This window comes from Mastigoproctus giganteus, chromosome 2 (assembly GCF_048544385.1).
Source record: "Mastigoproctus giganteus isolate SK-2022 chromosome 2, ASM4854438v1, whole genome shotgun sequence".
NCBI lineage: Eukaryota > Metazoa > Arthropoda > Arachnida > Uropygi > Thelyphonidae > Mastigoproctus > Mastigoproctus giganteus.
Genome location: NC_143576.1, coordinates 95,245,479 through 95,271,502, shown reverse-complemented (window position 1 = coordinate 95,271,502; position 26,024 = coordinate 95,245,479). Strand labels below are relative to the sequence as shown.

At 39.2% G+C, this 26,024-nt stretch overlaps 1 protein-coding gene across 1 annotated transcript in view; it reads left to right on the top strand.

Annotated features, from left to right (window-relative positions):
* Window positions 1–26,024, top strand: part of LOC150089436 (uncharacterized) — a 140,371-nt gene that overhangs the window by 78,637 nt on the left and 35,710 nt on the right. The window contains exon 3 of the mRNA XM_090389981.1: window positions 22,692–22,808. Coding sequence (XP_090246107.1) covers window positions 22,692–22,808 — 117 coding nt within the window. The remainder of the gene's footprint in view (window positions 1–22,691; window positions 22,809–26,024) is intronic.

The following is a 26,024-nucleotide window of genomic DNA, read 5'->3' as shown; positions in this document are numbered from 1 at the left end:
TTCAAAGATCCCAGCTAAACATATCCCACTCCAAACTAAAATAGAAGCTGTTGCTGTTCGTATAATTCTCCATAGTGCAACAACACTAGTCTCAATATACCTACCACCAAACTGTACTAACTCTTTAAAAAATCTTGAAGACCTCTTTATACAGATACCTCCACCTCTCTGTATATTAGGGGACTTTAACGGGCACCACCCATTATGGGGCTCTCCTAAATTGGATAGACGAGGCCGACTAATTGAAAGTTTTTTGGAGGCACTAAATCTCGCTATACTCAATACAGGTGCACCGACACACGTACAGCTTCCAACAGGACACACCTCAGCAATAGATCTCTCAATTTGTTCACCAGTACTAGGCCCAGCCATAGAGTGGTATGTAATAAACGATCCCATGGGCAGTGACCACTTCCCAATAGTATGCAACTTTCTGAAAGCAAAGACTCCTTCAATTCAACCCTGCAGAAAGTGGAAATTTGTCCGAGCAGACTGGGCAAAATTTCAATCATCAATTGACCTTGATGAGGAAAAAATCCGCCTCCAGCACATTGATGATGTGACAGATTACATCACGTCGCATCTTCTAAATGTGGCTAAAGACACAATACCACTATCAAATCCGCTGGGCCGAAAGCATTATAATTACTGGTGGAATGACAAATGCACCACAGCAAAGAGAGCAAAAAATAAAGCCTGGAATTTGTTTCGGAAATGGCCGAGCACGGTCAATCTCATTAATTATAAGAAATTTAAGGACAAAAGCACGCTTCATACAAAAGCAAGCAAAGAAAGAATCCTGGACCTGTTTTGCATCCAGTTTTCACAGAAATACTGATCCCAAAATAATATGGAAAAAAATTAGACAGCTGTCTGGTAAGTTTCCTACCATACCTTCTCCAATCCTCTCCTGGAATGGGAAACATCTCTCTAATCCTGTAGATATAGCTAAAGCTTTAGGCAATACTTTTGCAGAAATCTCAGCAACGTCAGCCTATACTACCTCATTCCAAAGAATTAAAAACACTAAAGAAAAGCATGCTATTCATTTTCAAACTGCCCATCTTCTCCCATATAACAAACCTCTGCAATATTCTGAACTTTTACTTGTCATTAGAACAGCTCGCAATGGTGCTGCTGGGCCAGATGGGATTTATTATGTCATGCTACAACATCTTGATGACAAAGCTTTGCTCTTGCTGCTGGTTTTTTACAATCACATATTTTTTGAAAATGTTTTTCCAGCTTCTTGGCATCACTCTACAATTTTGGCATTCCTGAAGCCTGGAAAAGATCCATCCAACCCAAATAGCTATAGACCCATATCTCTCTCAAGCTGCCTCAGTAAAATCCTTGAGAAAATTATCCACAGAAGACTCGTCTGGATCATTGAGTCGGAACAGCTAATGAGCCATAGCTAATATGGCTTTCGTCAAAATAGGTCATGCTTAGATCTTATGGTCAAGGCAGAATTTGCCATCCGTAATGCTTTTGTCAAACATGAACATCTAGTAATGTTTTCAATAGACATAGAGAAGGCTTTTGATACCACCTGGCGGTATGGTATACTTAGTTATCTTTACCGTCTCGGACTACGAGGTAACCTTCCTATATTCGTTCAGAACTTTCTACATACTAGATCATTTTAAGTTCGATACCAACATGCCCTTTCCCCAACTTTCATCCAGGAAGAAGGTGTTCCACAGGGATCAGTACTGAGTGCCACTCTTTTTGCTCTGAGAATAGATTCTATCACTAAGCAGCTTCCAAATACAGTTGAGACTTACCTTTATGCAGATGACCTTTCCATCTCCTGTCATTCCAAAACATGAGGTCTATTGAAAGACAGCTTCAGATATCACTTAATAAAATTCAACAATGGGCGAGCTTCAATGGCTATTGGCTCTCGCAGCAGAAAACAGTTTCTATCCATTTCTGTAGACAACGCAAACTTCATCCAGATCCTGAACTTCAAATTTCTAATGTCTTTGTCCCAGTCACTAGCAACATCCGATTTCTAGGATTAACCCTTGACAATAAGTTAAATTTCCTAGATCATATTAAAAATGTACGGATTTCATGTCTAAAAAAGTTAAACATACTCAGAGCTTTATCTGCCCAAACATGGGGTGCAGATTGTACCTCCCTTCTTCGGTTATACAGGGCATTAATCAGATCCCGTCTCGATTATGGTGCTCCAAATCTGTGATTCTGCCAGAAAGAGTGCATTGCGCTGGCTTGATCCCATTCAGCACAGTGCTTTTAGAATTGCAATTGGTGCATTCAGAACGTCGCCAGCACATAGTCTCTACATTGATGCTCATGAGCCCCCACTAACTTTACGCAGGAAAACACTCTTACTGAAATATGCTGTCAAGATACAAAGTTGTGCCTCTCATCCAGTTCAGTCATACCTTTTTAACCCACCATTAGAAATCCTATACAGAAACAAGCCTAGCATAGTAAAACCAGCTGGTCTTCGCCTTCTTGAACTGGTGCAAGTTTGGAATATTTACATCCATTCCGTAAAGCAGGTAGCTACTTATACTCAACCTCCATGGACTCCTCTTCCAATCTGTGACACTTACCTCTGTCAATGGAGAAAGAATTCTTTGCAAGCATCAAATGTCAACCAAATTCATGCAGTTCACACTCAAGGATATTCTGATTTCTCCCCAATTTATACAGATGGCTCTAAATCTAATTTAAATGTTGGAGCAGCTGCGGTGTTTCCAAATACAATTGTATCAGCTTCCCTTCCATCAGAATTTAGTATATTTTCTGCTGAATTATACGCAATAAAACTAGCTTTAGAAAATCTCTATTCTGACTGTTCCTTAAAATGTGTTATTTAGCATTAGCATTAGCATTAGTAGAGGCATATGATGCAAGAAAGCAAGCTTATTCAGCATCAGCCAAAAAAAAAAAAAAAAAACCCCTCTCCCATTTCACCCCTCCGTTCGTTCGAAATACCTGTCCAGTTGAGCTTTAAATTTGTTTAGGCTATCAACTTCAACAACAAGTGATGGAAGTCGGTTCCACCAACAAACCACCTGCTGGCCAAAGGCAAATTTCCGCACATCTGTCCGACATCCGTCCTTCCTCAATTTGAATTTATGCCCTCTGAGGTGATTATTCTGAGAAAGAAGAAGAATCCCATTGGCATTGAGCATGCTCAAACCATTCAAAGCCTTATACACCTCTATCAGATCACCTCGCCGGTGCCTAGTCTCCAGACTCTGTAATTTGCAAAATTTAAGCCTTTCTTCGTAAGAGCAACCCTTTGTTCCATTTACTAATCTTGTTGCCCTTCTCTGTACCCGTTCCAGCAGCTCTACATCCTTCTTGAAATGAGGCCTCCAGACCTGTATACAGTACTCAAGATGTGGCCTAACCATTGCTTTATACAAGGGAATAATCACCTCCTTATCCCTGCTAGAAAAATTCCTGTATATCATTGACAAGACACCATGAGCTACTCTTGCAGCTCGTCTGCACTGCTCAGAGAACTTCATATCTGCCTGCACAATTACCCCCAGGTCCTTTTCATTCTCCACCACTGTCAGTGTAGTACCGCAGAGTTGATACATTGCTCTGGGGTTACTGTTTCCCATATGTAGTACTTTACATTTGTCAATGTTAAACTTCATTTGCCACCTCTCAGCCCATCTGTTCAACCTTTCCAGATCCTGTTGCAGCAGCATAGCGTCAGTAGTGTCCTTAACGACCCTGCCAACCTTTGTATCATCTGCAAACTTAGACATTAAACTTGATATCCCATCATCAATATCATTCATAAACACCGAAAACAACAATGGACCCAACACTGAACCTTGAGGAACTCCACTAATAACATTAGTCCACGTTGAGCAGTGTCCATTGCTCCGTGTCCAGTGTATCAGCTTCCCTTCCATCAGAATTTAGTATATTTTCTGCTGAATTATACGCAATAAAACTAGCTTTAGAAAATCTCTATTCTGACTGTTCCTTAAAATGTGTTATTTAGCATTAGCATTAGTAGAGGCATATGATGCAAGAAAGCAAGCTTATTCAGCATCAGCCAAAAAAAAAAAAAACCACCCCTCTCCCATTTCACCCCTCCGTTCGTTCGAAATACCTGTCCAGTTGAGCTTTAAATGTCAACCAAATGTCATCAAATGTCAACCAAATTCATGCAGTTCACACTCAAAGATATTCTGATTTCTCCCCAATTTATACAGATGGCTCTAAATCTAATTTAAATGTTGGAGCAGCTGCGGTGTTTCCAAATACAATTGTATCAGCTTCCCTTCCATCAGAATTTAGTATATTTTCTGCTGAATTATACGCAATAAAACTAGCTTTAGAAAATCTCTATTCTGACTGTTCCTTAAAATGTGTTATTTACACTGATTCCCTCAGCTCAATCATGTCGTTATGTAATTCCTCAGATAAAGTTCTCCCTGTTCTAGATGAAATCAGAAGCTTATTACCGCAAATTAAAGAACGCAATCAACAGGTCACTTTTTGCTGGATTCCAGCACATTCCGGTATTTTAGGCAATGAACTGGCTGATAAAGCTGCAAAAAATCCATCTACCTTAGATTTAACCAACATCCCTGTTCCAGCATCAGATTATGCACTAACCATTCATGCTGCTTGCCTATCACAATGGACAGCACTCTGGCACTCTCAGACTAATAATAAACTCTTTCAGTTTAAACAAGACCCGAAAATTTGGCGCTCCAGTGTCCGTACATCGAGACGAGAAGAAGTAGTCCTCTCAAGGGCAAGAATAGGACATACTCATCTGACCCACCTTCATTTTACTGACAGGAGATGATCCACCACAATGTACACATTGTTCTAACAATTTGACTGTAAAACATTCTTATTGGCTGCCCCTATTATAAACAAGCCAGAACTTCATCCTTGATCTCACTGGTTAATCTTCATAAACCAATAACTCTTGAAAATCTGATTGGTGATAAGGCAAATATTTCTGAATTTTTTGACTTTCTCAGGTAAACTGGGCTTTTTAATTATTTCTGATTTATGGAAAACTCATGTTTTAATATAATAAGTGAATAGGCACATTATAGCCTTAGCAGCTTATGTGCCATTAAGCCTCCATAACAACAACAACCTCCTTATCACTGCTAGAAAAATTCCTGTATATCATTGACAAGACGCCGTGAGCTACTCTTGCAGACCATCTGCACTGCCCAAAAAACTTCATCTGCCTGCACAATTACCCCCAGGTCCTTTTCATTCTCTACCACTGTCAGTGTAGTAGAGAATAAAGTACCAACTTTATTCTCTACTACACTGACAGTGGTAGTGTCAAGAATAAAGAGAATAAAGTAGTAAAGAATAAAGTACCCCAGAGTAAAGTACCAACACAGTTGGTACTTTACTCTGGGGTTACTGCTTCCCATATGCAGTACTTTACATTTGTCAATGTTAAACTTCAGTTGTCACCCCTCGGCCCATCTGCTCAACTTTTCTTGATTCTTTTACAGCAGCGTACTGTCATTAGTGTCATTAACAACCCTGACAACCTTCGTATAGTCTGCAAACTTTGATATTAAGTCTGATATTTGTGCAGCAGTCTTCCATATGCAACAGTATCAAAAGCCTTTCTAAGATCCAAATATATGATAACAAAGTTATTCCCTGCATACAGTTCCTTTGTTACCACATCATAGTATCCAATCAAATTTGTCAGACAACACTTTCCCCTTAACAAAACCATGCTGTGTCCGAGCTATAACTTAAGTCTTGTCTTTGCACACTTCACCTCTTCTTTTCATATGCAAACTTGGACCTTAAGCCTGTTATACCATCATCAGTATCATTAATTAATACAGAAAACAACAATGGACCCAACACTGAACCCTGAGGGACTCTACTAATAACATTTGTCCATGAAGAGCAGTGTCCATTGATTACCACTCTGTCTTCTCCCACTCAACTATCCTTTTATCCATAGCAGCAATTTGCCTCCAATGCCACACTGCTCCAATTTGTGCAGCAGTCTTCCACATGCAACAGTATCAAAAGCCTTTCTAAGATCCAAATATATGATACCAAAGTTATTCCCTGCATCCAGTTCCTTTGTGACCACATCATAGTATCCAATCAAATTGGTCAGACAAGACTTCCCCTTAACAAAACCATGCTGTGTCCAAGCTGTAACTGAAGTCTTGTCTTTGAACATTTCACCTCTTCTTTTCATGTGTACTTCAAGTGTATCAATTGTAACATTGCAAGTAGATATGCAAAACTTGTCTCTAGGATTTAAATGTTTCTGTCTCTTTTCCGTCATTATTTTTTTTCTGATTCATTTTTGGGATTTGGCTTCTTTAAAGTTAGTATCATTCAAGACATTTTTTGATTTGTCTTCAGATCTGTGGAACTCATTCCTCAGTGTGTGTGTCTGGAAGCAATCTGCTAAGGATTGGTAGATATCTGCATAGACGTCTTTAAATCCAGTTCTTGGAGAACTTTAGTTGTGCAGTGAAAGGTTTGTAAAATTTCATTCAAAAAAATCAACACAAATACAACCTCTAGCTCTTGCATCTTGTTTGCAATGTTTTCTGTCTCATGTTTGGTTTCTCCTTTTTGTGACTGGTCTTCAGCTGTGCTGGCTAAGGCATCAACAGCCTTTGTATATGATTCCATAATTGCACCTGTTGCCATTGCATGTGTTTCCCTGCGAGCATTGCAGAGTGATTTCAGCACACACTCTCATTGCCAAGGTATGTTTTAAGAACTGTCCCTCAGTATATTGAAGCAGAAAAAAATGTATAAAGTGACTGCACTGTTGAGAAAAGATTTACTGCCATCAGGCAGCAGTAAACAGCACTATGGCCAACAAGATCTAGAGAGGGTGCAGCACATGGTATGAATATCACATAGTTGTTACGTTCTGAAATTTTCTGCTGCATTCCTTTATAATGCCCGTCATGTTAGCACCGTTTTCTGACAACTGTCATTAGCATTAGTAGAGGCATTAGATGCAAGAAAGCAAGCTTATGCAGCATCAGACAAAAAAAAAAAAATAAATAAATAAAAAATAACCACTTCCACTTCACCCCTCTTTTCGTTCGAAATACCTGTCCAGCTGAGCCTTAATCTTATTTAGGCTATCAACTTCCACGACAAGAGATGGAAGTCTGTTCCACCAATCAACCACCCGCTGGCTAAAGGCAAATTTCCGCACGTCTATCCTACATCGTTCTTTCCTCAATTTGAATTTATGCCCTCTCAGGTGATTATTCTGAGCAAGAGGAAGAATCCCATCAGCATTGAGCATGCTCAAACCATTCTAGGCTTTATACACCTCTATCAGATCACCTTGCTGGTGCCTAGTTTCCAGACACTGTAATTTGCAAAACTTAAGCCTTTCTTCGTAAGAGCACCCCTTTGTTCCATTCACTAATCTTGTTGCCCTTCTCTGTACTCGTTCCAGCAGCTCTACATCCTTCTTGAAATGAGGCCTCGAGGCCTGTATACAGTACTCTAGGTGTGGCCTGACCATTGCCTTATTCAAGGGAATAATCACCTCCTTATCCCTGCTAGAAAAATTCCTATATATCATTGACAATACACCATGAGCTACTCTTGCAGCCCGTCTGCACTGCTCGGAGAACTTCATATCTGCCTGCACAACCACCCCAGGTCCCTTTCATTCTCTACCACTGTCAGTGTAGTACCACAGAGTTGATACGTTGCTCTGGGGTTCCTGTTTCCCATATGTAGTACTTCACATTTGTCAATGTTAAACTTCATTTGCCACCTCTCAGCCCATCTGCTCAACCTTTCCAGATCCTGTTGCAGCAGCATAGTGTCAGTAGTGTCCTTGACAACCCTGCCAACCTTCGTATCGTCTGCAAACTTGGACATTAAGCTTGATATACCATCATCAATATCATTTATAAATACAGAAAACAATAATGGACCCAATACTGAACCCTGAGGGACTCCACTAATAACAGTCCACGATGAGCAGTGTCCATTGATTACCACTCTCTGTCTTCTCCCCCTCAACCATCCCTTTATCCATAGCAGCAATTTGCCTCCAATGCCACACTGCTCCAATTTGTGCAGCAGTCTTCCATGTGCAACGGTATCAAAAGCCTTTCTAAGATCCAAGTATATAATATCAAAGTTATTCCCTGCATTCAGTTCTTTTGTTACTGCATTATAGTATCCAATCAAATTGGTCAGGCAAGACTTCCCCTTAACAAAACCATGCTGTGTCCAAGCTATAACTGAAGTCTTGTCTAGATGATCCTGCAGTGCTTCTTTAACCAGTGCCTCCATTAATTTTCCGGGAACAGAAGTTAAACTCACAGGTTTATAATTACTTGTGTCAGCCTTTGATCCTCCTTTGTGAATTGGGGTCACATTTGCACATCTCCAGTCCATGAGTATCTCCGCTGAGTCCAAGGAAGCTCTCATGATTATGGCTAAGGGTTTGCTTACTTCCTTTGCTACCTCCTTTAATATAACTGGATAGATCCCATCCACCCCAGGTGCCTTTCTTGTGTTTATCTTCAACAATTTCTCCTCCACTTTACTCTCAGTTATTACAAGATTCTCTAGCTTACTGCCAGAGTTGAATACACCTCTGGCATTCCCCTCGCTGAATAACTCCTCATGTGTGAATGTCGATGCAAAATATTCATTTAGTTTGTTAGCTACCCAAGCAGGATCATCAACAGTTGACCCATCGATATCAAGTGGACCAATCTGATTCATCCCCTTCCTTCTAGAGTTTACATAAGTAAAGAACTCTTTGCTGTTTTGCTTTGCATCCCTTGCCAAAGATTTCTCGTAATCTGCCTTCGCCTGCCTAACCTCCTTTGTAACTTGGTTACAGATCAACTTGTATCTATCATAAGCTTCTGTGTCACGTGTTAATTTGTATGTATCCAATGCATTTTTCTTCTCTGCCATATGTCTCATCCATTTAGGCCTAAACCTTGAACAATATTTCTTAGTTGGTATGTAAAGCCTAGTAGCTTCCAAGATAAGTTCTTTGAATGCTTCCCATTTTGAATTTGCTGTTGGTAACATCATCAGTTGGTCCCACCATATAGAATTTAAATACTGTCTCAGTCCATCGTAGTCGCCTTTACGAAAGCAATAACCCTTCCCTTTACCCCTAATGGTAGTTACCTCTTTGAGTAAATCCCACTTCAGCACACTGTGATCACTGCCACCTAGTGGTTCATTTATCTGCAGATTCTTAATGCATGAAGAATCGCTACTGATAATCAAATCAAGAGTATTGCTGTCTCTAGTTGCCTCCCAAACATGCTGATGTAGAAAACAATCATCCAATAAATCCACAAAAGCCTTGCTAGTGTGTGAGTGACCAGCCCCCAAATTCCAGTCAATATCTGGGAAATTAAAATCCCCCATTATAAGACTCTCTGATTTACTAGCCCACTCTATTTCCCTGTACAGTTTCTTATTATACTCATCAGAATCATTAGGCCTATAGCACACTCCTACTCTCAGTTCTGATCTCCCAATGCTTATGTCACACCAAACTAACTTGACACTGTACTGTCCAGCGATGTCTTCGGCATTTTGAAAAATCTATTTTACAAACTTGCCATAGATAATCCAACACTTGATTTGCCTTTTCTTCTCCTGTGTGGCTTTCCAATTTGAGGAATGTTAGAAATTGTTCCACTGCTTTTCCATCTGTGGGTGACACATAAGTTATTACAATACTCATTTGATCAGTGTGTAAAAGATCAGGAGTAGAATCAACTGATAAACTGAAGTATCCAGCAGAATTTATTTCGTGCAAAATAACTGAATGAACTTTGTCACTCATTAAATCAGTTAGTTCATCATATATTGTCTTAGATAGATATGATGGGTTACCTTTGCCAACATTTTCCCATATTGTGAGATATGGCCTGCTAAACTGACAAGTGGCAACTGACGTTTAACATTGGCAAATGCAAAATACTACGTATGGGTACTATAGCAGTAACCCAAGAGAAATGTACCAACTGTGTGGTACTACACTCAGGGAGGTGGAGAATGAAAAAGACCTGGGGGTAATTGTGCAGTCAGATATGAAGTTCTCTGAGCAGTGCAGATGGGCTGCCAGAGCACGTCATGGAGTTTTGTCAATGATATATAGGAATTTTGCTAGCAGAGACAAGGAGGTGATCATCCCTTTGTATAAGGCAATGGTCAGGCCACACCTAGAGTACTGTATACAGGTCTGGAGGCCTCATTTTAGGAAGTATGTAGAGTTGCTAGAACGAGTACAGAGAAGGGCAACAAGATTGGTGAGAGGAACAAAGGGGTGCGCTTACGAAGGAAGGCTTAAGTTCTGCAAATTGCAGCATCTGGAGACTAGGCACCTGCGAGGTGATCTGATTGAGGTGTATAAGGCCTTGAATGGTTTGAGCAAGCTCAATGCTGATGATATACTTCCTCTTCCTCAGATTAAGAACCTGAGGGGAGGGATAGATTAAAATTGAGGAAAGACAGTTGTAGATGTGCAGAAGTTTGCCTTTAGCCAGCGGGCAGTTGATTGCTGGAACAGACTTCCATCTGTTGTTGTGGAAGTTGATAGCCTTAAATAAATTTAAGGCTGAACTTGACAAACATTTGGAGTGACCGGATGGGTGAAATGGGAAGGTTTTTTTTTTTTTTTTTGGCTGATGCTGTATAAGCTTGCTTTCTTGCATCATATGCCTCAACTAATGCTAATGCTAAAAATGGATCAAACTGAGCCACAAGTTCCTAAAAAATTTCCATTTTTTAATGATCCAGTTGTCTCATTTGATCCTCCAAAAGGCAGACCACATTCAGCTTAAGTTTCAGTCACAGCTACAACATCCTGCAAAACATGTTGCCAGTATTCGCATTCTCTTCTGATTTGTTCCTCCAATTTTTATGTCAAATCAAAACCCTGTGTTTGACTTAAATATTCATTTAAGTCAAACACAGGGTTTGAATCTCTGTGGATTGTGTTGCTTTCATGTTGTACAATTACATATGTATTTTTCCAATCACTGAATCCGCTTCAGATTGGGTTGATGAGGATTTATTTAAAAAACAGTTTTCAAACAAAGCAGTACACAGACCCTGTTGTTGGTGAATATAGTAGTCAGTCTCGAGTATACTTCTCAACATGGCGCCTCTGTAGCCAGGTGGGCAGGAGCAGCAGTGCATAGCACACACTTCTTGAATAGACCGGGGTTCGAACCCGTGACCACCAAATACAGAGAATGCGGAAAGGTCAGGGAATGACCACCACATATCCCCCGAGCAATATGGCCTTGGTTGCTAATGCTCCTAAAAACCAAATAACAAACAAACTTCTCAACATTTGCTTTCTTGTCAAAAAAAAAAAAAAAAAAAAATAGGCGCCTCCGTAGCCAGGTGGGAAGGAGCAGCAGTGTGTAGCACACGCTTCTTGATTAGACCGGAGTTCGAGCCCGTCACCACCAAATACGGAGGATGTGGAAAGGTCAGGGAATGACCACCGCATATTCCCGGAGCAATATGGCCTTAGTTGCAAATGCTCCTAAAAAAAAAAAACCAAACCGTCAAAAAAATAAACTTTGTGAACAATATTTAGTAATTTTGCTATTTTCGTATGGTTGATATGACTGTCCTGAGTGGTGTTGGCAGTCTTTTGGCTTATGATTAATCCAGTAGGAAACACCATGAGTGCTGAAATCAATCCACAGCCCAAGATCTTTCAGCCTATTATTTACACCATGAACAACTTTATTCTCTGAAACACGCACACTTTTGGGAACATCTGTTTTTACATCAGAAGTATGATGACGGGAATTTCTTACAATTTCCAGTTCATTTTCTGCGATGATGCCTGCCTCACAATTAGAAGAACTGTCATTATCTGAAATACTTGCAATTGCTGGCTCAACACCTTTGCTATTGACAGAATATGATTCTTCAGATAGATTTGTTTTGAAAAATGTCAACATTGGGATTTTTTAAAATTATTTCACTAGTTTTTTGTTTCTTTTCTTCTACCATGTACGTTTATGTGCTTACCCAGTTGGTGACGTTTTATTATGTCTCTTTTCTTAGTTATCTGAAATAAAAAGAAAAAAAATTGAAATTTATTATGTTACTGAAAAAAAAACAAACAAACTCATATATATATATATATATATATATATATATATATATTTTTTTTTTTTTTTTCATCTGGCAATATGCTAATAATATTATCCTATTGCAGGCAAGTTTTAGTAGCCCAAGAATTGAACAAAAGAATAACAAATTTTACATTTTTATTATAGTAAAATTCCCATATTTTACAGGAAATAAATAATAAAAAACTTCACATTATATATTGTGGGTTGTTGCCAACCTCACATAACCTATATTGCCACATCAAACTATGTTGTTGTCTATGTGTAAATGACAGGCAAGCTCTTTATTTAAAAATATTTTAAAAAAATTAGTATAAGGATGCTTCAGAGGTCATAAGTTTCAAGTATTGTTTTAATTATGTTTAACTTGTAAGTAATTCAGTAAAGTTCATGTATCAACAAAACATTAAATGATCGTAAACAAACCATATAATAATGTATGATAGGAGCCTCTTTTATACATACACCGCTGAACAGCTAAAAGGGTGGACAAATACCAGTGTTGCCATCACACGAAATCAAAATACTCTTATATGTAGATCGAAATGGTCATATATTTTGTTCTGTTGCCCTAAGCACATACCTTGCTTAGTGTGCTTATAGGATAATTAGCACTTTTCACTGGGATAACAACTGATGCTGTTGATATGAATGCATTACAGGAAAGTTTAATTTATCCAGGAAGTACTGCAAAAGAAATATGCTGAATTGGAGCTAAGTTTAATTTGGCAAAATAAAAAAAGTACTATTAGTTACATACCATCATTAGACATGAATTTGTGTGACAATTATAACCATATTTTTAACAAAACCATCAATGTAATAAGGGCGCCTCTGAAGCCAGGTGGGCAGGAGCAGCAGTGCATAGCACACGCTTCTTGATTAGACTGGGGTTCGAGCCCGTGACCACCAAATACGGAGGATGCGGAAAGGTCAGGGAATGACCACCGCATATCCCCTGAGCAATATGGCCTTAGTTGCTCCTAAAAACCAAATAAATAACAATGTAATAAGATAAGCGAAAGCTGAATATGAGAAATCACTGGCAAAGAGAGCTAAAAATAGAGACGAGTTCTTCATCTGTGAACACAAAAGAAGAGAGTAAATCAGATAGACCCATGGATTTATAGACCACTCAAGCAAAGTTGCAGGTAAGATGAATAGAAACTTTGCTTGATCTTTATAATTCAAAGTGCAGCACTAGGAGGAAATTTTGAAGAGGAGAGAGCTTACTGTAAAATAAGAGTTATAATAATCTCTGAGAGATTATTATTCTGCACATCTATCCTGCAATCATCCTTCCTCAATTTGAACTTTTGTCTCCTCGTGTGTAGTCTGAGTAAGAGGAAAAATTCCATCAGTATTGAGCTTGCTCAATCCATTCAAAGCCTTAAACACCTCAATCAGATCATCTTACAGGTGTCCACTCTCCAGATACTGCAATTTGCAGAACTGAAGCTTTTCTTTGTAAAACCACCCTTTTGTTCCCTTCACCAGTCTCATTGCCTTTCTCTGTGCTGGTTCCAGCAGATTTCCATCTTCCTAAAATGAGGGCCCCAGATGAGGCCTAACCATGGTATTTGTACAAAAAGATAATCACCTCCTTATTCCTGATAGTAAAGTTCTTGCATATCACGATAAAACTCCAGAATTTGTCCTGGCAGCCTGTCAACACTGCTCAGAGAACATCATATGTGACTGCACAGTTATTTCTGGGTCTTTTTCATTTTCCACTACACTGAGAATAATACCACACAGTTGTTACATTAATCTGGGATGACTGCTACCCTTAAGCAGTACATACTTTGCATTTGTCAGTTAAACCTCAACTGCCATTTCTCAGCCTATTGGCCTAATTTTTCATGATCTTGTTACACTAGCTTACCTTGATTACTGTCATTAACCACCCTGCCAACCTTCCTATCACCTGCAAACTTAGACATTAAGTCTGATATAGCTTCAATATCATTAATAAATATTGAAAACGACAATGGGCCTGGCACCAAACCTCAAAAGTACTCCACTAATAATATTATTCCTCGAAGAGCAGTGCCTATTGATAACCATTGTCTTCTCACACTCAAACATCCCATTATCCATTGCAATAGCTGGCCACATCAACGCCAGAGCTTGCACTTGGTCATCACGCAACACAGCGGCAACCCCCAAGGCAGAATGCGCTGGTCCCACAGGAACTAGTAGTTGTTGGTGACTCTATTGTCAGAGAAACGGGGAACATGCTTTGTAAAAAGGATAGGTGGAATAGGACCCGGGTATGTCTGCCAGGGGCAAAGGTTGATGACGTTGTAGAGCGGATATCATCTTTTAAGGGCACAAAAGGTAATATAGTTGTACACGTTGGCACTAATGATATCAAGAGTAAGAGACCGGCAGAATTACTTAACAAGTACTGGTCACTGTTGAAAAAAAGCCGTGAATTTGGGTTGAATTTGGAAGTGTTTGCAATTCTGCCCAGACACGATAGGAGGCAGTATATGATGAGAGCCTTGTCGATCAATTTTGCTCTGGAAAGATTGTGCGAGGCTCAAGGGGTAGAATTTTTTTCAGCCTGGACTGTACTTGTTAACAGTAGAGACTGCTTCTACAGGGATGGGATACACTTAAATAGAAAGGATGCAAGAATATTTGCTGATGCTATCGAGGCAGTATTAGGTGGGTCGGAAAACTGCTAGCTTGGGGGGAGACAAAGACTAATAGATTAACAGTAGCCACTGGCAGAGGTGAAAGAGAATCTTGCACTGCTTCTATTGAAATGAACAGAAGCCTGAAAAACAAGATGCAGGATATTTCAGAGACTGCCTGGAGGCATTGCGGTACAAGTAAACACATGGGTTGTGTTAGGGTAGCTAAGAATAGAAACAGGTGCATGTATACTTGCGTGTACACCAATGCTAGGAGTTTAGTAAATAAATTTGATGAATTTGAGGTATTGCTCAAAATATCAAAGGCAGATATTGTTGGGATATCAGAGACGTGGTGTCACACAGATATAAGGAATGCAGAACTGGAATTTGGGGAGTACAACGTCTACAGAAAGGATAGACAGGATAGGAAGGGAGGAGGGGTTATGCTATTAGTTAAGAAACACATAAAATCCAAGGAAGTGAAGCCAGTCGACATCGCTGGACAGTGCACTGTCGAGTCTGTTTGGTGTCACATAAGCATTGGGAGATCAAAATTGAGAGTAGGAGTGTGCTATAGGCCTAATGACTCTGATGAGTATAATAAGAAACTGTACAGAGAAATAGAGTGGGCCAGTAAATCAGGGAGTCGTATAATGGGGGATTTTAATTTCCCAGATATTGACTGGAATTTGGGGGCTGGTCACTCACACACTAGCAAGGCTTTTGTGGATTTATTGCATGATTGTTTTCTACATCAGCATGTTCGGGAGGCAACTAGAGGGAGTAATACTCTTGATTTGATTATCAGTAGTGATTCTTCATGCATTAAGAATCTGCAGATAAATTAACCACTAGGTGGAAGTGATCACAGTGCGCTGAAGTGGGATTTACTGAAAGAGGTAACTACCATTAGGGGTAAAGGAAAGGGTTATTGCTTTCGTAAAGGTGACTACGATGGACTGAGACAGTATTTAAATTCTATACAGTGGGACCAACTGATGATGTTACCAACAGCAAATTCAAAATGGGAAGCATTCAAAGAACTTATCTTGGAAGCTACTAGGCTTTACATACCAACTAAGAAATATTGTTCAAGGTTTAGGCCTAAATGAATGTCAGATGAACTAATGAGACATATGGCAGAGAAGAAAAATGCATGGGATACTTACAAATTAACACGTGACACAGCAGCCTATGATAGATACAAGTTGATCTGTAACCAAGTTACAAAGGAGGTTAGGCAGGCGAAGGCAGATTACGAGAAATCTTTGGCAAGGGATGCAAAAAAAAAACAGCAAAGAGTTCTTTACTTATGTAAATTCTAGAAGGAAGGGGATGAATCAGATTGGTCCACTTGATATCGATGTGTCAACTGTTGATGATCCTGCTCGGGTAGCTAACAAACTAAATGAATATTTTGCATCGACATTCACACATGAGGAGTTATTCGGCAAGGGGAATGCCAGAGGTGTATTCAACTCTGGCAGTGACTTAGAGAATCTTGTAATAACTGAGAGTAAAGTGGAGGAGAAATTGTTGAAGATAAAGACAAGAAAGGCATCTGGGTGGATGGGATCTATCCAGTTATATTAAAGGAGGTAGCAAAGGAAGTAAGCAAACCCTTAGCCACAATTATGAGAGCTTCCTTGGACTCAGGGGAGGTACCCACAGACTGGAGAAGTGCAAATGTGACTCCAATTCACAAAGAAGGAACAAAGGCTGACACAAGTAATTATAGACCTGTGAGTTTAACTTCTGTTCCAGGAAAATTAATGGAGGCACTGGTTAAAGAAGCACTGAAGGATCATCTAGACAAGACTTCAGTTAAAGCTCGGACACAGCATGATTTTGTTAAGGGGAAGTCTTGCCTGACCAATTTGATTGGATACTATGATGCAGTCATAAAAGAACTGGATGCAGGGAATAGCTTTGATATTATATATTTGGATCTTAGAAAGGCTTTTGATACTGTTGCACATGGAAGACTGCTGCACAAATTGGAGCAGTGTGGCATTGGAGGCAAATTACTGCTATGGATAAAGGGGTGGTTGAGGGGGGAGAAGACAGAGAGTGGTAATCAATGGACTCTGCTCATCGTGGACTAATGTTATCAGTGGAGTCCCTCAGGGTTCAGTATTGGGTCCATTATTGTTTTCTGTATTTATAAATGATATTGATGATGGTATATCAAGCTTAATGTCCAAGTTTGCAGACGATACGAAGGTTGGCAGAGTTGTCAAGGACACTACTGACACTATGCTGCTGCAACAGGATCTGGAAAGGTTGAGCAGATGGGCTGAGAGGTGACAAATGTAAAGTACTACATATGGGAAACAGCAACCCCAGAGCAACATATCAACTCTGTGGTACTACACAGATAGTGGTAGAGAATGAAAGGGACCTGGGGTGGTTGTGCAGGCAGATATGAAGTTCTCTGAGCAGTGAAGACAGGCTGCAAGAGTAGCTCATGGTGTATTGTCAATGATATATAGGAATTTTTCTAGCAGTGATAAGGAGGTGATTATTCCCTTGTATAAGGCAATGGTCAGGCCACACTTAGAGTACTGTATACAGGTCTGGAGGCCTCATTTCAAGAAGGATGTAGAGCTGCTGGAACGAGTACAGAGAAGGGCAACAAGATTAGTGAATGGAACAAAAAGACGTGCTCTTAAGAAGAAAGGCTTAAGTTTTGCAAATTACAGTGTCTGGAGACTAGGCGCCTGCGAGGTGATCCGATAGAGGTGTATAAAGCCTTGAATGGTTTGAGCATGCTCAATGCCGATGGGAATCTCCCTCTTGCTCAGAATAATCACCTGAGAGGGCATAAATTCAGATTGAGGAAAGACAGATGTAGGATAGATGTGCGGGAATTTGCTTTTAGCCAGCGGGTAGTTGGTTGGAACAGACTTCTATCCCTTGTTGTGGAAGTTGATAGCCTAAATAAATTTAAGGCCCAAGTGTACAGGTATTTCGAACGAACGGAAGGGTGAAGTGGAAGGTGGTTTTTTTTAAAATTTTTTTTTTATTCGGCTGATGCTGGATAAGCTTGCTTTCTTGCATCATATACCTCTACTAATGCTAATGCAATAACTTGCCCTTAATGCCACTTTGTCCCAGTTCACACTGCAGTCTTTTATGTGCAACAGCATCAAAAGCCTTCCTGAAATCCAAGTATCTTTCTATACATTAAAATAATTTTCCTCCTAATGATATTTAATCAGCCAGTGGGAGATGAGGGATGCGGGGTACGCGGTAATACATAACAAATATAAAAATACGTAACAGAAGCTTGTTTTACTGCCATAAAACAAGCTTCTCTTTAAGTGTGGTCATGCACTGTTTATCTAATATGACCACGCGGTACCATTCTTGATTTCCATATGTAACATTTATTTAAATAAAGACTGTAGTAATAGTTAAGACACAGCATGGGTTTGTTAAAGGGTGGTCTTGTCTGACCAATTTGATTGGATACTGAAATCCAAGTATATGATATCAAAAATAATTTTGATATCATATACTTGGATTTCAGGAAAGCTTTTGATACTGTTGCACATGAAAGACTGCTGTACAAATTGGAGAGGTATGACATTATAGGTAACCTGCTACAATGGATAACGGGATGGCTGAGTCGGAGAAGACAGAGTGGTAATTAATGGACACTGCTCTTCGTGGACAAATGTTATTAGTGGAGTTCCCCAGGGTTCGGTGTTGGGCCCATTGTTGTTTTGTATATTTATCAATGATATTGATGAAGGTGTATTGGGTTTAATGTCCAAGTTTGCAAATGATACAAAGGTTGGCAGGGTTGTTAACGACAGTAAAGACAGTGTGCTACTCCGACTGGATCTAGATAAGTTGAGAAAATGAGCTGAGAAGTGGCAACTGAAGTTTAAAATTGACAAATGCAAAGTATTTCATATGGGTAGCAGTAACCGAAGAGAAACGTTCCAACTGTGTGGTACTACACTGAGGGAAGTGGAAAGTTAAAAAGACCTGGGGATAATTGTGCAGTCAAATATCAAGTTCGCTGAGCAGTGCAGACGGGCTGCCAGGGCAGGTCATGGAGTCTTGTCAATGATATATAGGAATTTTGCTAGCAGGGGCTGGGAGGTTTTTATCCTGTTATACAAGGCAATGGTCAGGCCACACCTAGAGTACTATGTACAGGTCTGGAGGCCTAATTTTAGGAAGGATGTAGAGTTGCTAGAATGAGTACAAAGAAGGGCAACAAGATTGGTAAGGGAAACAAAGGGGTTTAAGGCTTTGTTCCTTAAGCCTTTCTCTTACCAAGAACGGCTTAAGTTCTGGAGGGTAGACACCTGTGAGGTGATCTGATTGAGGTGTATAAAGCCTTGAATGGGCTGAGCAAGCTGAATGCTGATGGGATTCTTCCTCTTGCTAAGACTGAGGGGCCACAGTTTCAAACTGAGGAAAGATAGTTGTAGAATAGATGTGCGGAAATTTGCCTTTAGCCAGCGAGTAGTTGATTCCTGGAACAGGCTTCCATCTTTTGTTGTGGAAGCTAATAGCCTAAATAAATTTAAGGCTGAGATGGACGGACAGGCATTTGGAATGAATGGAGGGGTGAAATGGGAGGGGTTTTTTTGTCTGATGCTGCATAAGCTTGCTTTCTTGCATCGTATGCCTCTACTAATGCTAATGCTAAACTAAATGCAACAAGGCATAATATTTTAAGATTCTATATATAATATTGGTGTAGATACACCATAGACAATTCTTAAAAGAAACTACGATTGTAGTGTGAAAGGCACCCACCAATGAAAAGCCAACTAGCCTTGAAATGGTCTGTCTGGGTGGTGGTGCCCACTGAGAATAAATAACAATAGTCTTCTCTATTAGTGAGGAGTTAATTTTTTGGGGTAGTGCAATACTTGGTAACTCGTGAAGGATGAGCATAATATGAGATACAGATGAAATGATGCCTTTCACACTACGATCGTAGTTTTTCTTTGAGTTGTCTATGGTGTATCTACATCGATATTATATAGATATCGTATCATATTTATGTATTCGTAGCTGAGGAAGAGAGACACACACACAGTGTCGAAAGCTTCTGTAAGTATTTTATTTTATTTTATCAAAAGAATTTTAATATCATACAGCCCCCTAGTATGATATTAAAATTATTTTTTCCATCCAGTTTCTTTGTTACTGCATCATAGTACCATTCAGATTGATCAGACAAGTACGCCCCTTAAAGAATCCATGCTGTCACTGCAATATAATTGGATTCCTGTCTAGATGGTCCTGCGTTACTTCTTTGACCAGTGACTCGATTATTTCCCTGGAATGGAAGTTAAGCTAACAGGTCTGTAATTACTCATTTCACCTTTTGACCACCCTTTATGAATTGGGGATACATTTGCATAAAACCTCCCCCTGAATCCAAGAATACTCTCGTAATTGTGGTTAAGGGTTTGCTTAACTCCTTTGTTCCTTCCTTAATATAATTGGATATATCCCTTCCACCCCCTAGTGTGTTTTTTACATTTAGCTTCAACAATTTCTCTTCCAGTCTCCTTCTGTTATCCCTTTCCCTAAAGAATTCTTCTTGTGTGTTTATCTAGATGCAAAATACCCATTCAGTTTGTAAGCAACCTGAGCAGGGTCATCAACAGTTAAAATTGATCAAGTAACCCAATGTGATTCAACCCCTTCCTTCTACTGTTACCAGAAGAATAAAAGTTATTGTTACTGTTGTTTGCATTCTTTACCAGAGACTTCTTGTGATCTACCTAACCTCTGTGACTTGATTACAGACTAGTTTATATCTATTTTTCTTCTCTGCCACAAGTCTCATCAGTTCATCTGACATCTATTTAGATCTAAGCCTAGAATGGTATTTCTTAGTTTTGCTTTCTCAAATTCTTTCCATTTAGAATTTGCTGTTGGTAATGTCATCGATTGGTCCCACTGTGTACAATTTAAAAACTGTTATAGACCACTGTATTCACACTTACAAAAGCAGAAGCCTTTTCCCTTAACAGTAGTTATGCCTTCAAGTAAATCCCACATCAGTACACTTTGATCACCACCATCTAATGAGTATTTTACCTGTAGATTCTTAATGCATGAAGAATCGCTGCTGATAACCAGATCAAGAGTACTGCTTCCTCTTGTTACATCTCTAACGTGCTGTTGTAGGAAACAGTCATCCACCAAATCCACGAAAATCTTTCTAGTATGTGAATGACCAAACCACATATTCCAGTCAACAGCTGGAATGTTAAAATCCCCTATTATAAGATATTCTGATTTATTGGACACTCTGTTTCTCTGTATAGTTGTTTAGTGTACTCATCACAGTCATTAGGCCTGTAGTATACACCAAACTGACTCAACGTTGCACTAGCTACCCATGTAACTGAATGCACTTCCTTAGATTTAATATTTTTTAACTAAGAGCATAATCCCACTCCTGTCCTACCTCTATTCTTCCTGTATACATATTGCTACCCATATTCAAATTCAGCATTGCTTATGCCCGATGGCATCACATTTTCGATATCCTTACAATGTCTGCATTTGATGATTTAGCCAGTTCTTCAAATTCATAGCATTTATTTACAATCCTCCTTTAGTGTACATGAACCTGTTCTTACTCTTAGTTATTCTAATATAACCCATGTATTTACTTGTTCTGTGACACATGGCAGGGTTTGAAATCCCCTACACTTTGCTTTCCAAGCTGCCGCATGTTCCAATAGAAGCAGTGCAAGAACCACTTTCACCTCTGCCTGCAGCTCTAGTTAACCTATTAATCAGTGTATAACCCCAAGCTAGAAATTTTCCCCACCCACCTATTACTGCCTCTATATCATCAGCAAACATCTATTTCCTTCTATTTCAGTATATCCCATTCCTGTAAAAACAATCTCTGTTACTAACCACAGGCCATGCTGAGAAAAATTCTACCCCATGAGCCTTGCACGTTCTCTCGATAGGCCTCTTTCTTCATTTTAATTCCTTTGAGATGTTTGATGAAGAAACTGAAATCTTAGATTTTGTCATTTTTTTTAATTTTATAATTTGTAATAGATTTTTACTAGGTATATAAGTGTGATTTGATAGTTAACCCTAGAATGTTAATGAACACAAATCTGACTTGTAGTTTGCAAATTGGTGCTTCCCATTTCTTCATAACCCCCCCTCCCTCTGGCAGTGCTACCTTTCATCAATTAGTAACTACTTAACTACAAATTTGCTAGTCATTTTGCTGTTGTTGACTCATTTACAAATTAAAGTTGATAAAGTACACTTATTTTACATGTGAGTACTTTTAATACTGGGTTTTTAAAATTCACGTTAGTGCTTCATAAGGAACTTGTGAAGGGGAATACACAGAGAGGATACTCTTGGGAGGGAGGATACACAGAATAATGAATTAATAACAGTCACAGGCAGAGGTATAAGTGATTCTTGCACTGCTTCTATAGGAACATGCAACAGCCTAGAAAGCAAGGTGTCGGAGGTTAACATGTTTGCTGGCTTTACGCATATTAGCGAACAGAAATAGGAGTGATGTGCTGCAACATATATCTGAATTCAAATTGTACGCAGGCATTGTACAGTAATGCATATGAGGGTCATTGTTAGGCAATTAACCAGTGAATGCTGTAAACATAAAGGCATATGAAATTAAAACTGTTCAGTATTGCCACAGTGATTGAATGCTTTTACAGTAATGCTTGGCTTTTGTTTATAGACTGGGCACACAGCTTTATATGTTCTTTGCTTGTGATGATGTTAGTTTATGTGCATGGATAAAATTTTTATATTTGTTGCTATTTACAGCTCAGCACAAAAGTAATTGATTGCTTTTAGCAATGAATTCCAAGCTTTTAATTTTCAAATATTATGTTCAAATTTTCAGAATGCTGGATATGTTGATTTTGTTAAACATTCTGAAAATTATGACATATTGAATGAGTTCTCACATTTACATGGCAGTGAACAAGTTAACATCCTTCTAGGAGCCTTCATGGAACAAGTAAATACATTCAGGGGCAGAATAAGGATGAAATAGGCCATCGGCCATATTTAAATTTGAGGCCCCTTTAATATATATACAGGGTGTTTCAGTTAAACGTTTCAGAACTTCTAAGAGGGGTAGGGTACATCCTGACAACTCGAAATCATATAGCAATGTGGGGTCGGAAATGCTTTCCTGAAGCGGTGTTGTACACAGAAGCACCATAAAGAAAAGAGACCGTAAGTGAGAAATCGTTTTAATAATACATGAAAAGAAGCAAAAGGTACATGGATTAAAGTAAGTGTTCGAAGTTTCTTCCACGGGCTACAATGCACGCCTCACATCTCCGACGCATGGACATCCGAACATTCTGGAATACTCCAGGCGAATTTCGAATTTCTTCGGCAGCTACTGCGATTCTTGCAACCAGCTCCTCAGCATTGTCAACAGGGGTGTCATAAACTAGCGATTTCATATGACCCCAGAAATAAAAATCAAGACATGATAGGTCGGGTGACCGAGCAGGCCAACGCACGGGACCACCACGTCCGATCCACTGTTGACCAAATGTGACATCCAGGTAGTTATGAACATCTCCGCTATAATGGGCAGGGGCTCCATCGTGTTGGAACCACATTGTCTGTTGCGTCGATGCAGAAATCTGTTCATCTCTCAAAAGTTGTGGCAATACTTGCTGCAGAAAGATCAAGTAGATAGGTCCGGTTAGACGACACGGTAACAGGTAAGGTCCGATGAGGTGATCTCCCATAATACCGGCCCATACATTGACCGAAAATCGAATCTGTGCTGCACGACGTCATATTGCATGCGGGTTCTCGACCGCCCAGATATGGTCGTTATGCGTGTTGAAAATTCCTTCCCTTGTGAAGGATGTCTCATCGGAAAACAACACTTCAGCAGGAATCGCAGTAGCTGCCGAAGAAATTCAAAATTCGCCTGGAGTATTCCAGAATGTTCGGATGTCCATGTGTCGGAGATGTGAGGCGTGCATTGTAGCCCGTGGAAGAAACTTCGAACACTTACTTTAATCCATGTACCTTTTGCTTCTTTTCATGTATTATTAAAACGATTTCTCACTTACGGTCTCTTTTCTTTATGGTGCTTCTGTGTACAACACCGCTTCAGGAAAGCATTTCCGACCCCACATTGCTATATGATTTCGAGTTGTCAGGGTGTACCCTACCCCTCTTAGAAGTTCTGAAACACCCTGTATAACACACATACATATAAATACAAATACTACATAGGTTTTTATATTTATATTGTTTTATTCATCTATACATTGATACATATTTTTCCATCACCTATAAAAACTTATTATTATTATTAGAAATTTTCATCACGACTTTAGAAAATATTTAAACTGAAAATGAAGTCCCTCTTCAGGTGAGGCTCCCTGCCATGGCTAGTTTGGCTGTGAGCTGTGTTAAGGTAACTTAGAGAAGAAGGTGCATAATATACTTGCATGTAAACTAATGTAGGAGCATAGTAAATAAATTTGAAGTACTGGTCAAAGTCATCAAATGCAGACATTGTGGGGTTATCAGAGACATGGCATCACTCATATATAAGGGATACAGAATTTGAATATGGATATTTGAATATTTGAGTATAATGTGTAGAAAGGATAGATGGAATAAGAGAGGGGGAAGGGTTATGCTGTCACAAAAAAATCAAAGGCTGTGCATCCAGTTGACATTGAGTGGCCAGTGCAGTGCAGAATCACTCTGATATGACATAAGCAACAGGAAAGCAAAACTGAGAGCAGGAGTATATTATAGGCCTAATGACTGTGAAGAGTATAACAAGCAACTGTACAGAGAAATAGAGCGGGCTAGTAAATGGGATTGTTTTATAATGGATTATTTTAACTTTACAAATATTGACTGGAACTTGTGAGTTGGTCACTCACATAGTAGCAAGAATTTTATGTAGAAAACAGTCATCCAAGATTCATTAGATGACTGTTTTCTACAGCAGCATGTTAGAGAGACAACAAGAGGAAGCAATGCAATTGATCTTATTATCAGCAGTGGTTCTTTGTGCATTAAGAATCTGCAAGTAAAAAATCCACCCACTGGGTGAAAGTGATCACAATGTACTGATGTAGAATTTACTTAACTGCTGTCAAGGGTAAAGGGAAGGGCTTTTGCTTTTCAAAGGGTGACTAGAGTGGTCTCAGACAGTTTTTAAATTCTATGCATGATGCCAGCTGATGACATTACCAACAGCAAATTCTAAATGGAAAGTATTCAGGGAAGTAATTATAGAAGCTACTAGGCTTTTCATACCAACTAAGAAATTATGTTCAAGGCTTAGACGTAAATGGATTCAGATGAAAAAAATGCACACGATGTGGATAAATTATCAGGTGATACAGAAGCCAACTGTAGATATAAACTACTCTGCAATCAAGTTACAAAAGAGGCTATGGAGATAATGAGAAGTCTCTAGCAAAGGATGCAAAGAAAAACAGCAGAGACTTCTTTACTCATGTAAACACTAGAAGGAAGGGGATAAATCATATTGGTCCACTTGAAATTGGTAATTTAACTATTGATGATCCTGCTTAGGTTGCTGACAAACTGAATAGGTATTTTGCATCTACATTTGCACATGAGGAATTCTTTAAGGAAGTTTAACAAACTGTAACAAGGAGATAAATGATTTTGTGATAAGTGAGTGGAAAGTGGAAGGGAAATTGTTGAAGCTATATATAAAAAAGAAACAAGGAGGATGGGATCTATCCAGATATATTAATGGAGACAGCAAAGGATGGAAGCAAACCCATAAGCATTATTATGAGAGCATCTTTGGATTCTTGGGAGGTCCCTACAGACTGGGAATGCAATGTATCCCTAATTCACAAAGGGGTTCAAAGGGTGATATGAGTTATTACAGACCTGTTAGCTTAACTTCTGTTTCAGAGAAAATATTGGAGCCACTGTTTAAAGAAGTAATGCAGGGCCATCCAGACAGGAATGTAATTATACTGCGGTCACAGCATGGATTTGTTAACGGGCAATCTTGTCTGAAAAATTTGATTGGATATTATGATGCAGAAACAAAGGAACTGGATGCAAAATATAATTTTGACATCATAGACTTGGATTTCAGGAAAGCATTTGCTACATAAAAGACTTCTGTACAAACTGTTCCAATTTACAAACTGTAAATTGGAACAGTTTGGAATTAAGGGCAAGTTATTGTTAT